Below are 18,587 nucleotides of genomic sequence, written 5' to 3' on the forward strand. Positions count from 1 at the left end.
GTTAATTGTAGGGAGGAGGCCATATTAAAAATGGTAGGAATCTTGGAACACTGGGGAAAAAAAATGGTAGGAAGGACACAGTTCCAATCAAAAATTAAACTGGCCTTAGAGACTGACCATAATGGGGGATATCATGAGAATGGAAAAGGGAGAAGAACATACCCCACACCAGATACCCCAGACATGGGGGTCTACACTGGGAAAACAAGTCCCCAGAACATTTGGCTTTGAAAACCAGATGAGCTTAACTTCACAAGTTTTTATAATCAGTCAAGTTTAACACCCAGAACTTTAAAAATCAGTTAGGTTTGCTAAAGGGCAATAGGAAACTGCTAGTCCCCCTGGTTAAAGAGCAGGAGGTACAAACAGTACCTCCAAGATGCAGCATAGAAGGAATAGTTTGAAAGTACCTGGGGTGAACAGGAAGACTTATTTACTAGTCTCAAAACATGCAGTGGAGGGGTAGGGTCCTTAGGAGACTTCTTCAAGAACAAAAAGGCTGGGAGGTGCCATTTCTCCTCCGCCTGCCCAGCCTAGATACCAGGACACCTTCATGAACCAGCTCAAATACCCACTACCTAGCTTGCTAACACACATGCGCTACCCCTACATTTTCCTGTGGACTCCCCCCATTCAACCCACACCACTGTGTAGATGTCCCTTCAAGCAGCACCTGACATGTTTCATTCTGCAAGCAACGCTGACAGTGACCATCATCACTTCAAAGGTACTTTTGCCCTGTAGGAGATAACTGTATACATCAGTTCAACTGCAACCCCAGCAATGGCTGGGGGCAGACAACTGATCTGATTGCTGGCTCTGCCTACCAATAAAAACTTCTCAGGAGACAACATCAGGAGCATTCTACAGTTCTCTGTGGCCTCAGTACTATTCTGAGGGCAGACATCTGGTCTAACCCAACTATAAGCCCTGGGTGGCTGAAACTGGCCACTTAACAGTTACAGGGACCAAACTCTGCCCACAACAGGCAGAGAATGCCATTGCAAATGACACGACTGAAGGTAAATATAGCTCAACCACAGGTAGAGTGCATGCAACATACTTAGGAGATATCCCTGAAATGCCAGGTTCTGATGAATGGGGGATACTGTGCCACAGGGCACCACAGAATCTCTTCTTCATAAGGCAACACTACTTTCAAGATCAGGAGATGTAGCTGACTTTCCTAATACAAAGAAACAAACATGGAAAGTTAGACAAAATGAGGGCTCAGAGGAATATGTCCCAAGTGACAAAATCACAGCAAAAGAACTAAATGAAATGGAGATAAGCAATATGCTTAATGGAAAATTCAAAGTAACAGTAATAAAGAAAGATACTTACTGGACTTGAGAAAAGAGTGGAGGATCTCAGTGCAACATTCAACAAAGAGAGAAAATATAGAAAAGAACCAATCAGAGATTAAGAACTCAGTAACTGAAATTAAGATGCACTAGAAGGAATAAGCAGTAGACTTGGAAAGCAACCAAGCTAAACAGCAAAAGAAAAAAGAATAATAAAAGATTAGAAAAGGTAAGATAACTCAGTGACAAATCCAGCATAAAAATATTTACATTATAGGGATCCCAGAAGGAGAAAAGAGAAATGGGGGCAAAATTTTATTTGAAGAAATAATAGCTGAAAACCTCTCTAATCTGGGAAAGGAAATAGACCTCCAGATTCAGGAGGCACAGAAGGCCCTCAACAATACCAACCCAAGGAGGTCCACACCAAGACACATAATAATAAAAATGGCAAAAAAAAGTAGTGATACGGAGAAAGACAAGACAAGGGTGTCTACTCTCACCACTTTTATTCAACATATTACTAGAAGTCCTAGCCACAGCAATCAGACAACAAAAAGAAATAAAAGTTACCCAAATGAGTAAGGAAGAAGTAAAAGTTTCACTATTTGCAGATGACATGATACTATATAGAGAAAACTTTTTAAAACTCTACCAAAAATGCTAGAACTCATAAATGATTTCAGTAAAAGCACAAGATATATAATGAATATACAGAAATCTGTTGCATTTCTATACACTAGTAATGAAGTAGAAGAAAGAGAAATTGAGAAAGCAATCCCATTCACAATTACACCAAAAATAATAAAATAATTAGGAATAAACTTAACCAAGGAGGTGAAAGACCTGTACTCTAAAGGTTTTCTTTCTTTCTTTCTTTCTTTCTTTCTTTCTTTCTTTCTTTCTTTCTTTCTTTCTTTCTTTCTTTCTTTTTGACAGAGAGAAAAAGCACAAGTAGGCAGAGCAGCAGGCAGAAGAAAAGGGAGAAGTAGGCTCTCTGCTGAACAGGGAGCCCCACGCCAGGACTAGATCCCAGGAGTCTGGGATCAGAACCTGAGCTGAAGGCAGCCACTTAATTGACTGAGCCACCCAGGCACCCGAAGACTTGTACTCTAAACACTATAAAACACTGATAAAGGAAATTGAAGATAACACATACAAATGGAAAGATATTCCATGATCATGAATTGGTAGAATTGGTATTGTTATCATGTCCATACTATCCAAAGCAATCTACAGATTCAGTGCAATCCCTATCAAAATATCAACAGCATTTTGCACAGAACTGGAAGAAATAATCCTAAAATTTGTGTGGAACTACAGAAGTTAACAAATAGTCAAAGCTCTTGAAAAATATCAAAACTGCAGGTATTACAATCCCAGAGTTCAAGATATACTACAGATCTCTGGTGATCAAAACAGTATGGTACTGTTACAAAAATAGACACACAGAGAGTGGAACAGAATTGAGGGCCCAGAAATAAACCTACCTTTTCTTTTTGACGCTATGACAAAGTGGACAAGTATATATATAATGGGAAAAATTATAGTCTCTTCAGCAAATGTTGGGAAACTGAGAATGAAGCTGAACCACTTTCTTACACCATAAGCAAAAATAAACTTAAAATGGATTATTGACCTAAATCTGAGATCTGAAAGCATAAAATTCTTAAAATAAAGCATAGGCAGTAAGCTCTTTAATTTGAGCCATAGAAACACTTTTCTTAGATATGTCTCCTTTGACAAGGGTAACAAAAGCAAAATAAAACTATTGAGACTATACCAAAATAAAAAAGCTTTCATAGAGTGAAAGAAACCATCAACAAAACAAAAAGACTGAATAGGAGAAGATATTTGTATATGATACATCTGATAATGGGTTAATATCCTAAATATATAAGAATTTATACAACTCAACACCAAAATAATAATAATAACCCAATTGAAAATGGGCAGGGAACTGAATAGACATTTTTCCAAAGAAGACATACAGGTGGACAACAAATACATGAAAAGATGCTCAACATCACTCATCATCAGGGAAATGCAAATGAAAACCCCAGTGAGAAGTTACTTTACACCTGTCAGAATGTCTAAAATCAAAAGCACAAGAAATGACAGGTGTGGTGAAGATGTGGAGAAAAAAGAACACTTGTGTACTGTTGGTGGAAAGTAAATTGGTGCAGTCACTGTGGAAAACAATATGGAAGTTCCTAAAAAAAATTAAAAATAAGATTATTATATGATCCAGTAATTCCATGACTGAATATTTACCCAAAGAAAATGAAAACATGAATTTGAAAAGGTAACCCCTGTGTTTCTTGCAGCATTATTTAAAAGAGCCAAGATACTGAAGCAACCCAGAGGTCCATCAATAGATGAATGGTTCAAGAAAAAGTGGTGCATATATACACAATGAAATATTAATCAGGCATAAAAAAGAATGAAATCTTGCCATTTCCAGCAACATGGATGGGTCTAGAGGGTAGAATGCTAACTAAAAACAGTCAGAGAAAGGCCCATATATACCATATGATTTCATTCATTTGTGAAATTTAAAAAACAAAATAAAAAAAGAAAAAAGAGACTCTTAAACATAGAGAACAAACTGGTAGTTGCCAAAAGGGACATGGGGGAAGGGGGTGGGTGAAAGAGGTGAAGGGGACTAGGTGTATATTTATACGATGAGCACTTAATAATGTATAGGAGTTGTTGAATCATTGGATCACACACCTGAAACTAATATAATACTATATGTTAATTATACTTGAATGAAAATTTAAAGTAAGTAAAATAAAATAAAGCTCTCTGAATTGCTTTTATTTCACTTTAGCAATCTCTGTCATGAAAATATTCTTTGCTTTTTTGGTACCATTTTCATTGCTGATAATTTTTTGGAAAAACCAATATGATTTTAACTAACACATTTTGGGCAATTGTTCTCTGACAACTTTTTCTAAATCTGAATGGTTTTTCAATATTTCATCACAGATCTTCTAAGACAAAATAATTGCATGTTAGTCTGTCAAACCAGATGTAGTGTGTTCTCATTTATTTGTATAACTATAAATAAAATTATTGAAAAATAGCATCCTCATATCTCTCAGTGTTAGGATTCTCTTTAAGGCTGCTTTTACATCTTGCTTCCAATTTATTATTATATGACTGTTTCATCAGGCATTTGTTTATTTGTAATCTCCCTGTCCATGGATTTCTCTAAAGAACTAGAAAAAGTCTGTTCTGCTAGCATGGCTAATTCTTTTTGTAAATGATACAGATTTATGGTCTTGCTTTATGATCCAAACCTATGCCATTTCATTCTTTTCAGAATCTAATTCTATTACTTTATTATATTTTCATCATGCATTCTGAGGTGCAGCTGTGTAAAAATACCTTCATGCTCAGAGGTTCCTTTTGTAATAGAAAGAAACTTCAATTGTCACAGGACTAAAGAAATCAGCTGTAATTCAGAAGAGCTGCACTGTGTTAGCAAGATACACATTAATTTCCCCAGGGGCTAAAAATGTTTCAAAACTATAAATGAGGGGCGCCTGGGTGGCTCAGTGGGTTAAGTCGCTGCCTTCGGCTCAGGTCATGATCTCAGAGTCCTGGGATCGAGCCCCACATCGGGCTCTCTGCTCAGCAGGGAGCCTGCTTCCTCCTCTCTCTCTGCCTGCCTCTCTGCCTGCTTGTGATCTCTGTCTGTCAAATAAATAAATAAAATCTTTAAAAAAAAAACAAACTATAAATGAAGTAGTTAGTCCTTGTAAAATCAAGGAAAATAATGACAAACCATTTTTAATTGTTTTTGAAAAAGATCAGACTTCAGCATTCTCATCGCCTTACTACTTGTAGTGACTTAGCTCCCTTTGGATGCCTACATCACGAGCAAATCTTGTGACAGCTGCAGCTGTGCTGCTTCTTATGCCTCTCTACTTTGCATCCAAGGATTATGGAATTTAGAAATTGACTTTGACATAATTTAATAAAATTGGTATAATGAGATTAGCTCTTTTCTCCAGTATACAGGTTGGATACTTGACTGTTAGAAACCTTCATAAGTCAGTTGAGAAAGTTTAAGAAGTGGGGCAAGTGAGATGGAATGAGATGGGACCCACACACCTCTGTTGTAAATTCTGGAATTATATTTGTTGGCTTTATAGATTCTAAAGGAGAGAATTTTAGGCTCAATGCTAACTCCCCAAGCTCTATATTTACCTGTTTGTAAATTCAAAAATTTGTAAATTACAAAAGTACTGTTTGTTAATTTTATTCCTCAGGCTGATACTGAATAAAATCTTATTAAGTAGATATTAGTTGGAAAGGCCTTCGTTTAGACTTCTTGGCATATTATGATGCCTAGTGGTGGAATTTTCCAATGGTTGAACTGTGACATTTTAGATTACTTTTCTTTAATATTACTTAATTTAATTACTATAGTGCATATTACATAGCAACGAATGACTTCATCACCAAAGAAATGAAAATATTTTTGAATAAGTGGATTTGTCCCCAAATCTATCCACTTCTCCAGTAGAAGAAAAAAATGTTATCAACTTGGTATATATCTTCCAGATATATATTTGGTATATTTATATACATCTAGAAAATATATGGTGCTAATTGTATGTATGTGTTTTGAATGAATAGTATATTGTATAAATGAATAAATAGTATATTGTTGATCCTCTCAATAACGTTTTCTCAGAGTTTCTCAGTTAGCAATTCTGGTTAAAAGGGTTCCATACCACTATTTCTATCTCAGGCACAACTGTGAAGGAGATGAAATTCTTTCTTGGGCTCTATTATTTTGCTCATTATATCCCTTTCCCATCTTCAGTTTTCTTTTTTTTTTTTTTTAAGTTTTTGTATTAATTCCAGTTAGTTAACATATAGTATAATATTAGTTTCAGGTGTACAATATAGTGATTTAACACTTCATATATCATCCTGTGCTCATCAGGACAAGTGTTTTGAATTAGTGTTTTTGTATTCTTTTTGTAAATACCTAGTAGTGCAATTCCTGGGTCATAAGGTAGTTCTATTTTTAACTTTTTGAGGAACCTCCAATACTGTTTTCCAGAGTGGCAGCATCACCTTCATATTTCAATCCTTCCTCTTTCCTTCCTTATCCTATCACTTAGACTTGAGGAAAGATTTCTGTTCTTCACTTTGAACTTAAATCAACATGCTACTTATAACATTTATATATTAATCCTTGGCACCAAGTACAAAATAAAAAGCTTCTTTCTAGTTCAAAGAACTTCCAATATCACTAAGACAATGGGGAAATGTTGTAGGGAACATGACGTTTCTTTTTTTGTCCCTGAAGTCCTGCCTATTAGGTACCTACTCATTCTGTGAGGCCATGAAGCCAACTCAGCCCAAGAATATTTTGAAAGAAAGAGTACATATTTTGAGTAGGCCTTCCGTTTGATTATAGAACCACTTGTTGGAATTCCAATTAATAATTTGAAATTATGGTCTCCTCTGCTCAGCCAGAAGCAAGGCAGTGAGGAGTTAAGAAGATTGTTTGGTATTACCAAATGAAAAGGAAACAGGTTATTTACTCTGAGAATATCTGCATCACTGCGGCTGTTATATGATAAAAATGGTTGCAATGCAGTTAAGAAACTATTGGCCCTAAAAATTAATTAATTAATTAATTCATTCATTCATTCATTAAAAAAAGAACTCTTGGGTTCTCTAACCCCACTTTGGGCTCTTCTGAGGTCATTTGGATCCCAAGCATTAAAAAAAAAATTTTGACTACTACGTCTGTGGAATTCAAATTCACAATCCTGGTGCTGTTTTATTACTTTGAAGAGTGCGTACCGTCTTGCTAAGAATTGGGCACAATAACAGCCATTTTGTATGCTTTATATTTTATTAGAACCCTCAGGTTTAATAAGGTCTTTACCTTATTAGGGTGCCCATTTTATGGGTGAAGACATTGATGTTTAAGGTGGCCTTCTTAGTGATTATTTCATAAATCAAACTGAGATGAAGAGAACTTCAAAGTCTTTTCCATTAAACCTTGCAGCTTCTTTTCATATCCTTTTTTTTTTTTCTTTTTTTTTAAGTATTGCATGGAGGGGGCACTGAGTGGCTCAGTCAGTTAAGTGTCACTCTTGATTTCTGCTCAGGTCATGATCTCGGGGTCATGGGATCAGGCCTGGTGTGGGGCTCTGCCCTCATCAGGGAAAAGACTGCTTGATATTCTCTCTCTCCCTCCCCCCGCACTCACGAGCACACTCTCTCCCTCTCTTTCAAATAAATAAATAAATATTTAAACAATATTGCATAGATTGTTTTACAACCAGTCTTATGTAATATTTTGGGCTCTCACTCTTGGTGTCTTCTTTTTATAAAGTTTAAAAAACGGAGCATTCATAATTAGGTATGGATGTAATTTGCCATCTTAAAAATTCCAGCAGCCAAAACCCATCTAAAGGCTTGCTGATAGGAATTTTCTTTTCGCTAAAATGCATCTGCTAGCTAACATAAAGACCAATAGTGAGAAGCCACTTAATCAAGCCTGTTCACTGACAAAACTTGTTTCTCCATTGCAAATTCTCAGATTTAATGAAAGCCTTGAGTTCTTTTGAGGGATTACATAGAGTATTCCTCTGTGTCTTAACAATGTCCTAGCTGTGTTTTGAAGAGATATTATACTTTTCTTTCTCTGGCTTCATTTATCTGACATTGTATGACTTTTTTTTTTAATTTTTGTTTTATTTTTATCTGACATTGTTTTAATGTAATGGACCCTTGTAGCTTGGGTTTTTAGCTTTTTATTGTTGCAAAATCAGTTGCTGATACTTCAGATTGTTTTCCTGTGAAGATACAATATTTGCACCAGGTGTAATTTTTGTTTATATTTCATGTTGCATTTAGCGAAAATACAGGTACTCTAGAATAACCTGCTTTTATGTTTGTATTCTTAATTAATATATGTATTCTATATTGACACAAACTCATTGAAGCAAAATTTTTTATTAGAAAATAAAATTATTTAGTCTTTTATTTCTTGCCACAATTTCAGTCATTTTGCTTTGGAAAGAGAATGCTATTTGAGTCTAACAAAATATCTTCAGGTTATTAAGCATATTTATATATAGTAAACTTTAAATAATTAGGAAATTATTAAAATATCAACTTAGTCTATTGAATTTTCAGTTAAGAATGATTTAAGCATGTTCACAAGGTAAAATACCTCTGTTATTTAGTGTGATTTATATTACTCACATAGTGGAGCTCCGTTAGGTGAGCGTGGGTGACGGTATTTTGACATGGTGAGATATATATTACTGAGATGCCAAGACCTTGTGTGTATGTCTGTTTTATTCACTGAAACCATCCTGCAACTATCTGTGAAATGGCTGAGGGTTAGCATTCTGTATATACTTGGTGTTGATGTTTCAGAAATACAAGCAAGAAATTTTGTGTCTGCGAGCTTCTTGGATTGAAAAGATCTTCCAAAAAGTGTTCTCAGATGCTCAGATTGTTTATGGATTCAAATTGTAGAGAACAAAATTCTGTAACACCACTGGCAAAATCACGAAGTCCACTACAACCTTTATAGTCTGTCTTTTTGCATGGTTCAGTTAAGTTCACTTCTGAAATATTAGCCAGTTTTCATTTACTAGTTCAGGTATTGTCACAATAGCATAAGTTCTTCCATTCTAGGAATGTTAACTAACGATAACTTTTTCTTTTTTCTTTCTTTCTTTTTTTTTAAATTTTATTTATTTATTTATTTATTTGTTTATTTATTAGAGCATCAGGGCATCGGGCCTTATCCTCTTGGAAACCATTCTTTTTGGGTCTCTGCTGCTATACTTTCCAGTAAGTAACATAATTGAATTTTTAAAATAGCCATTTGTTTTATTTTGCTTAGGCAGAAAATTTTATGTATGTGTATGTTTTTTTATATATATCTGTGTGTATGTGTATATGTTTATATAAATGTATATGTATGTATATTATAGTATATGTAACTATTCATATATATATATTACTTTTTTATATGTCTATATACAAGTTTACATGCCCATATCTATATATAATAGACATATAAAGTTAAAAAGTAAAGTGGAGGTAATCATACTTTTCTTCCCACATTTGCCAGGAGCCTTAACTGCTTAAGTGAGCTAACATAAAAAAGGCGGGCTTGATATGCATGCTTGCTATATACATATGCATATACATATAAATAAGGGTCTCCTTCCCTCTCTACTTGATGCCAAGTTTGTGATGAAAAATTCCCGATGGTTACATACAAAAATAAAGTAAATAGGTGTGCGGTATTATGGCATAGATAATCCTAGTAGACTCTTCCTGTCACACTAGCAACCTGTCTGTAACCACAAGGTAAGTACTAATTTTCCTAATTTAATTCAGCCAATTTATATTCAGCAGTTACTGTGTGTTAAGTACTTATGCTAAACTGGGAATTTTTTTGTGAGTGAGAGAAACTGGATTTCTCCTCTCAGGAAGCTTATAATTTACAGAATGAGATGAGTCAGTACAGGCAATTACTATATAATTGAAAAAAGCCAAGAGGCTATGGAGACTGGGTGCTGTGGAGACTCGTAGGAGAGACAACTAAGCCCAGGGAATGAAATATCACTCAACTGAGCTCTGAAAGATGAGTAGATGTTAGAGAAGAAAAAGGTAGGGCTTCCATGGCACCATGTTCTTTTTGGGTTACCTCTTACCTCACTAGCTGCTCCATTTCAGCCTTCTTTGCTGATTCTTAATCTCCTTTCCCACCTCTTAATACTTAAGTGCCTCAGGCAGCAGTCCTAGTGGAGCTTTCTGATTCTACATTCTCCCTGGGTGATCTCATCTAGCCTCAAAGCTTAAATACTATTTAAATGCAAATACTCCCAAATTCCAAATTCGTATCTCCAGCTTAGACCTTTCCTCTGAGCTCCAAACTCATATTCAATTACTTACTCTACAACTCTATTTGAGGGTCCACCAGAATTCCCTACCATGTTCTTAACTGAGATACTTGGTCTCCTACACCCCCAAAGTCAGTCTCCCTATCTCCACTGATGACAACCCTGTTCCACTAGTTACTCAGGCTAAAACTTGGGAGTCGTTCTTGACAACTTTCTTTTTCTCACATCCATCAGAAACCTTCCAAAACATACCAACAGCCCAGCCACTCCCTCTACCCCATTCAGTGTTACCATCCTGGACTAAACCACAATCAGCCTCTTCTGGATTATTGTAATAGTCTCTCCCTGGCCTTTGTCCCTTCACACTAACCGCCCCCCCCCCCAATGATCTATTTTCAAAGTATCAGCTTGTTGTAATACCCAAGTTAGACTATGCCACACCTCAAAATGCTCAAAAGGTTCACAATTCTAAGTTCTAGTAAAAGCCAAAATTCTTAGAATGAGCTCTAGGATCTAACGTGATTCGGATCCTGCCCCCTCCATTACCCCATTTTCTAATCTTCTTCCCCACTCAGTGTTTATAGGGTTCTTGATTTATTCAAGTTTTCTACTTCTAGAATTATATTTATTCTTAAGATAGAAATTTATCTGGATATAATCATTTAAACTTTTTCTATAAAATCATCCATGTTACTGAAGTCTAATTTACTAGTATGGAGTTATGCATGGTAATTAATAACAGAAGCAATATAATACAAAGGGTCCTTAACACGCATGGGACTGTTTCCGTATAAATGGCAAGTTGTGTATCATAACTTTTCATTTTCCCCATAGAACTATCAGAAAGATGTTTAACCCAAGTTATAGGATCACCCAATTAGGAAGTAAAAGACCCAAATGACTTCACTAATCTGAGTAATAATCATCTGAATATCTGTTGTTGCAGTCACCATCATCTTTTTCCTGAACCTCTGCTATTTAAAAAAATACAATTTCTATCCAGTAGCCAGAGGGTATTTTAAAATACAAAATCTAATCTGTTACTACTTCTATAGCTAGCTTCCCACTGTTCTTAGAATAAAGATCAAAACCCTTGATATGGTGTATGATGTTATATATAGTGAGGTACTTGCCCACCTCCCCAGCCTCATCCAATACCACTTTTCTTCTCACTTTCTGCCCCCACCTACTCTGACCTTCTTTCAGTTCATAAATGATACATAATCTCTCTCATGGTGTGTTATAATGGCTTCCCAAAAATGTCCACTGTCCTAATCCCTGGAACCTATAAATATGTTACCTTACATGGAAAATGGGACTTTGCAGATGTGATGAAATAAAGGACTTTGACATAGAGATTATCCTGGATTATGTAGATGGGTTCAAGGGTCCTAAGTGAAAATGAGAAGCAGGAGAGAGAGAACCAAAGAGAAAGTATCACGAAAAAGATTGGACTGGCTCTTGCTGGCTTTGCAGATGGATGAAAGAGGCCACAAGCCAAGGGATTCAGGCAGTCTCTAGAAGCTGGAAAAGGCAAGGAAACAGATTCTTCCCAAGATCCTCCAGAAAGAATACCTTGATTTTAACTCTGTAAGATCTAGTGTGAACTTCTCAATTCTGAAACTGTGAGATAATAAGTCTATATTGTTTTAAGCCCCTGAGTTTGCCATAATATCTGACAGTAGCAATAAGAAATGAATATGCCTCTTGATAGAGGACATTTTCACATGCTTTTCCTTCAGAAACAGTCCTCTTATCTTTCTCCTCCCCACCGTCTTACCCCTTCTTCTGCCTAACTAACAACTTGTCTGGTCATCCTTCAGATTTCTACTTAAATACCACTTTTTTAAGAGAGCTTTCTTTCCTTGAATCCCAATCAGAGTCAAATTCATTTTATTAGTTTCTCATGGAATCCCACGCTCTTTCTTTACAATCCGCATCTCAGTTTGTAAGTGTACACTTACAAGTGCCATTATTTGATTAATGTCATTCTCCTGAACAAACTTTAGTTCTTTGAGAATAAGGAGATAATACAGTTTTGTTTTGTTTTTTTGCTCACAGTCGAGTAGCTGTCACTGTAGTTGAAGTACAGTCAATATGCAGTGAGTGAATGAGTGAGGTTATACTTGAATGAATTTAAACCTGTACTGCAAACTAGTGGCTATTGTCCTATTTAAGTAGCTTCTGAAGAATCTGCTTGATTGTGGAAGATTATGAATAATGATCCTTATTATTATTACTTTATTTAGTGATAACAGGCAGTAAAACACTTTTTTTTTTTTAAGATTATTTATTTATTTATTTGACAGACAGAGATCACAAGTAGGCAGAGAGGCAGGCAGAGAGAGAGAGGAGGAAGCAGACTCCCCACTGAGCAGAGAGCCCAACGTGGGGCTCGATCCCAGACCCTGGTATCATGACCTGAACCGAAGGCATAGGTTTTAACCCACTGAGCCACGCAGGTGCCCCAGTAAAACACTTCTTAATGTTATTTTGAGACGTTAGCTAAATTTCATTTTATTTTTATTTATAAGATTCATATTTATTCAAATCAAGTGGTTATATTAATGAGTATGGGTCTAAAATCTGAGAAAGATTCTTAAAGCCTCTTAAATGGATGAAGTACTCTAGAAAACAAGAATATATGAAAGAAGAGTAAGTTTTATGCTGCTAAATGTTGACGCAGTTTTTGAAGACCCTTTCATTGAGTGGTATACAATTTTGAAAGATATCTAATGATGATGTCAGATGCAGAGAAAAAAAGGAGAAAGAAATGGAAATTTAAGAGAATGTAAAGATAGCACTTCTGCTTCGTAATTCTAATATACATGAAAGGGGGGAAAAAAAAAACAGAAAAGAAGACTTACCAAAAAAATTCTGTCTAACAGAAACCTCATTATATTGACTTCATGCTTAATTAGCTATCTATTTTGTCTTTTATAATATATATTTTTCTGTAACGGCTTGAGATATATGTATATAGTTCCCAAGTTTACACTGTGTACCTTGGTTTCAAATAAGTTAGTGTTTATGCCCTGAAGACAGAAGGGGTCAGGTTTATTAATGAAGATTTGGCTGGAGCATAAGATATAGGGGAAAAAAGGAGATTAAAATATACTATTGATTGGGTCTGGTAAGGAAAGTAATTTTATTTTAGATGAGAGAATGAGAGATGATGTATCAGAAATTGATAGGAAACTTTTTGCTACATAGGGTGTGTATATGTGCATGGGTACATGTGCATAAAGCATTCTTGACAAGAGGAGTAAGTAATTTGGTTATTGGACCAAGGCTCATTGACTTCCCTGGGTTTTGCAGAAATGAATTTTGTAACTTTTGGCTAGACTTTATGCTGCAAGGAAGATCTCTGTTATAAGTGATAAAGATGATTCCATAAACCTAATATAGCCCAAAAGTCTAATCATGTGATTATATAAATATGATCTACACTTTCCTTATTTATTAAATATCTTACCAACTTTCTCTGTTCCTGGTGTGGTCCTTACCAAAATTGCTTGTTAAAGTTTTATGGGGCGTATAGTTTTTTGTTGTTGTTTTTTAAAGTGTGTTTGAATAAAGGAGAATTGTTTTCAGGGCTGGGTAACTCCATGGAAGGAGGCTTTGGGTATTCACTGTTCTGCTGAGTTGTTATGCAATGAGCCTTTTCTTCTTTTTATGCTGCATATTGTTGTTCAGATTTGCAAGAATTAAGGTTATTTTTGCCTTTTCTAAGCAATCTTAGACTACAGACGATTTCATAACAATGCTTATATTGGAAAGTCCAAATTAGAGATTATCATCATTGTGCAGATGAGGACAAACCAAAATCTGACTAAATTTAGCATTGTTATAATTGGATAGCAGAGACCGAAAGCATTTAAAACATTTTCTTACAGATTCTCAAAAGAGACTTATGATTTGAAGTCCATACATTTGTGAACAAATGATTAGTCTTCATAATCATCTAAAAACTTTAATATAATTTATAGAAGAGAGAAAAAAAGGACTTTAAAATATCAACTCAACTATATTCTACCGGTTAAATTACATAAAATCACATTTGATGGATTAGTAAATCATTTTATGTGATACGGAGTTTGGGAGTTCGTTTTTGACTTGACAAAACCACCAGTTTCAGCTATTTAGGTGTATTTTTTCCCTCTAACCTTGATTAACTCTTTGGTTGGCTAATGAGCCTTTCTATACCCATACATGTATAAATAAATAAATGCTAATTTTCACATCATTTCCCTACTCCACCCCATGCCCAAAAATAAAGAACTGCAAAATATTAGAACAGGAAGGAGCATCAAACACAACTTAGTCTTTGTTCAACCTCTATTTTACAAATGAAAGGAGAGTCTGAGAGAAACTGGAATTTACCCAACTTCTCTCAACTAAGTAGTGAGAAAGCCAGGACTGGAATCTAGTCTCTTGATTCCTGGTCTGCCACTCCTTTCATTCTGTGACAGTACTTGGGGTAGAGGGATGAATGTATGATTGAGATAACATTGGACAGGATAATCAGGAATGCCCATGTTCTACCCTCTTGTTCAGGCATCTTTCCTCATTAGGTCTCCAAGGAAATAAAAGGCAAGAGGATAAAACAGGGAACCAATTTAAAAGAGCTTATGGTTTGACTGTAAGACCCAATGTAAAACTGCTGTGAGCATGCTGTTGAACCATATGATGTTTCTGATACTGAACCATTTTACTTTAAAAAATTCCTGTTTTATATTTGAACCTAACAAATAACCCTACAGACCATAGCAAGTTGGTTTCAGTGGCTCAGGACCTAAGACTACTTTTTTTATGATCACCCCAAAGCCTGAAACTAAAACTCAGATTTTTTTTTTTTTTTTTTTTTTTTTTTAAATCTCTAGTGTAGAGCACACAGCATTCAGAAGCAGAGGAAAAACAGGAGCATATTGTTCTGAGCACAGAGCTTATGGGGAGGGAAATAAAGGACAGAGAGTTGAAAGCAGGGACGGAGAGTAAGAATGTGACTGTGAGAATATAGCTAAAGCAGCTGAGCTTTCAATCCATTATTAATATAATTATTTATTTTAAAGCTCAAGTTAACCTAAATTTGCCCAGTGAAGCCCCTTTAAGCTGGCTCCTGCATTCTTTTCACATTACCCCAGTATCCCAAGCCCTTCCTTGCATTCTAGTTCAGTAGAGGGTACTTTCCCTAGCCCAGCCCTGGAATCAGCCTTTTCTCCAAGGAGCCCTGGTTCTTTTTTGGAGAGAAATGATAGCAGTTCATCATAAGACCGATTTACTTCCACTGTGACAAACATAGGGCACAAAGTTCCCAGTTTTACAGCTAGGCCAATGTTTCTCAAACCTCAGTTATCTAGAGGTTTTTGTAAGGAGATTTCTCCTCTACTCAAAGATTCCATCCTTAAAACACAGTTTTTTAAGCTGATCTAGACTGCATCTTACTTGGTGTCATTTAGATCCATTTGGATGAATCCAGAGCAAAAAGGGAAAAGTAAATTGGAAGGATGGTTAAATACTCATGAGCTTAGCAGTACTGTCAAGAAAACAGTAGTGTGGGAATAGTCGTTTCATGCCAAGGTAGCTTAAAGAGTATGGGAATAGAAGACTCTTTTTTTTTTTTTTTGGTAAGACTTTATTTGAGAGAGAGGGAGACAGTGTATGTGCACATATGCTTATGTGCTTCCGAGTAGAGAGAGGAGCAGACTCTGTGCTAAGCATAGAACCTAGCATGGGTCTCGATTCCAAGGCCCTGAGATCATGACTGAGCTGAAACCAAGAGTTGGATGTTCAACTGGCCGAGCCACCCAGGTGCCCGGGAATAGAAGACTCTTAATCCCCAAACTGCCTGCTAATTTGGGGAATATTGGTTAAAATATTGAAATTATAAGACAAAACCCAGACCACCTCCTTCAAGGGAGCTTAACGATTGTGCCACTAAGACACTGTTTCCTTTTATAGGTTAGGTTAGAGGAATAGAAGAAATGGTTATAGATATCCTGGAATTCTGTGCAATTCCATTTATCCACTTGTTCCTATATTCTTCCGTCAGCCTACCAGAGAGAAAACTGATTGTTGGTGGTTTTGGTCTTTTACTCATAAAAGCATGGAGGCTAACCAACCAGTGTGCATATTCCAGGGTATCTCGTTAAGAATCTTAGATCAGTGCGTGGTATGTCAGGAATGAAGTAATTATCTACCTTTACCTGAAGGAGTTTTAATAAACTGAGAAAGCCTTAAATCATTGGGAATTTGACCCCTGGCTTTAGTTTGTCAGTGAAAAAGCAACAGTGTTTATATTTTTCCTAAAATGTAAATGCTAAAATGTACCAATTAGACTGTATTCCTTTTAAAAATACTATGTTGATTGTTTGAAATATAATAATTACTATTACTTCCAAACTAGGCACAAAGAAAAAATCATAACCAAACAACCAAAGTCAGTATCATCCAGAAATAATCACTGTATACATTTGATCATTGGAGACATCTGTGTGTGCACATTTATAAGTTGAAAGAGAAAATGGATGGATGGTAGAAATCAAGATACAAATCTAAGACATTTTATAAAAAATTAGTTATAATCCTTATTGTTTTAACCAAAAAACTGAAGTGAAACTAAAAATGTTACGAACTTTTAGATAAATGAATCTTCACAACAAGCATTGTTAGTTCTAATAGATATTTATCTAAAGTTAAAAAAAACCATAAAATGTTTTAAAAGTTGGGTTAATTCTTCTTCACTTAGCTATGTGTTTCAACTTTAGACAGTATCACTTGACTTCAGCTGGAACAGCTAAAAAATCAAATATAAATACATTTCCTATTGGCCCTTCCCTTTACTTTTTGATTTTTGTTAATAATTTTTGAATTGCTGGGGCATCTGGGTGGCTCCATGGGTTAAGCCTCTGCCTTCGGCTTAGGTCATGGACTCAGGGTCCTGGGATCAAGCCCCTCATCAGGCTCTCTACTCAGTGGGGAGCCTGCTTTTCCCTCTCTCTGCCTGCCTCTCTGCCTACTTGTGATCTCTCTCTCTCTCTCTCTGTCAGATAAATAAATAAAATCTTTTAAAAAATAATTTTTGAATTGTTAACATTTATAATGAATATATAATATGCAATTACGAAACTATTATACACATAGTTGTTTAACCTTAAGTCTGTATTAAATAAGTTTAATATTTTCCACTAGTCTTTGTAACCTGCCTTCTTCATTCCTCGGTTCTTTATTTTGATTTGTCCCTTAGTTTTCATTAACAGATTTTTCATGAAGGAAGAAGAGTTGTATAGTTCTTGAGTTCTTATATGCTTGAGAATTGTCCTTATGTCCTTATACATGAAGAATAATTTTTTTCATGAAGAATAATTTAGTTGAGTATAAAAATTTCAGGACACATTTTCTATTACTTAGACCTTTATATCCATTATCTGAATATTTTCAGCTCTTGAAAGAGCCTGATGGCATTCTTCAGTCTTGAAACTAAACATTATCTTGAAATTTATTATTCTGTATTATTGTTTTTCTTAGATCATGGTGTTTCTTTTCAATATAAAGGTGTAAGTCCTCTTCCGTTCCTGGAATTTAAAAAATATATTTATTTAATTTTTTGTTTCTTCTTCAGGAGCAGGAATTATGTATGCATTGGATTTCTTTTCCTTCTTTATCTATAATGTTTCTAGTCATTTCTATATCTTTGCTCTTTTCTATTTTGGTTTGTGTGTTTCCATCGAGCCTTTATTCTGTGACCTTTACACTATTCTCAGGTGTGTTTATTCTGCTTGAGTCAATTCTAATATTCCTTTAACCTCTCTACTGTTTGTATTTTATTTCCATTTTCACTTTATCCTCTCCTCTCCAGCTTTCTTGGAGCAATTTTATCTATTTCTCTGTTTTTCTTATCTCTTCTTTGATTCTAATGTCTTTTTCTTTGAGCTTTATCAGAGGGAACATGTTTTTTTATAATTTCTTTGAGGCCATGAGAATTATTTATTTGAACTTGTGCCAATTTTCTTGGGTAACATCACTTTTGTTGTCCATTCTTCATGTGCACTTTTCCTCCAGTATTTAAACAAAGAGTCTGTGCTGGTTCCTTTCTGATTTATTTTTTGTTATAATTCTTTTTTAATTGCAGTAAAATATGCACAAATATAAATTAACCATTTTAATTATTTTTAATGTATAATACATTCATAGTGTTGTGCCATCATCACCACTGTTTCCAGAACTTTTCCATCAACCCCAATTAAAGCTCTTCCATTGAATAATAATTTCTCATTCCTCCTTTACCCCTAGTTGTTGGTAACCTCCATTCTACTTTCTGTCTTGAATTTGCCTGTTGTCGGGTACTCATCTAAGTGGGGTTGTATGGTATTTG

The 18,587-nt window shown here is 35.3% G+C and overlaps 1 protein-coding gene across 1 annotated transcript in view; it reads left to right on the forward strand.

Moving 5' to 3' along the window:
* Nucleotides 1–18,587, forward strand: part of GPR158 (G protein-coupled receptor 158) — a 420,682-nt gene that overhangs the window by 278,886 nt on the left and 123,209 nt on the right. The window contains exon 5 of the mRNA XM_032349655.1: nucleotides 9,084–9,152. Within this exon, the coding sequence (XP_032205546.1) occupies nucleotides 9,084–9,152 (69 nt within the window). The remainder of the gene's footprint in view (nucleotides 1–9,083; nucleotides 9,153–18,587) is intronic.

This window comes from Mustela erminea, chromosome 6 (assembly GCF_009829155.1).
Source record: "Mustela erminea isolate mMusErm1 chromosome 6, mMusErm1.Pri, whole genome shotgun sequence".
Taxonomy (NCBI): domain Eukaryota; kingdom Metazoa; phylum Chordata; class Mammalia; order Carnivora; family Mustelidae; genus Mustela; species Mustela erminea.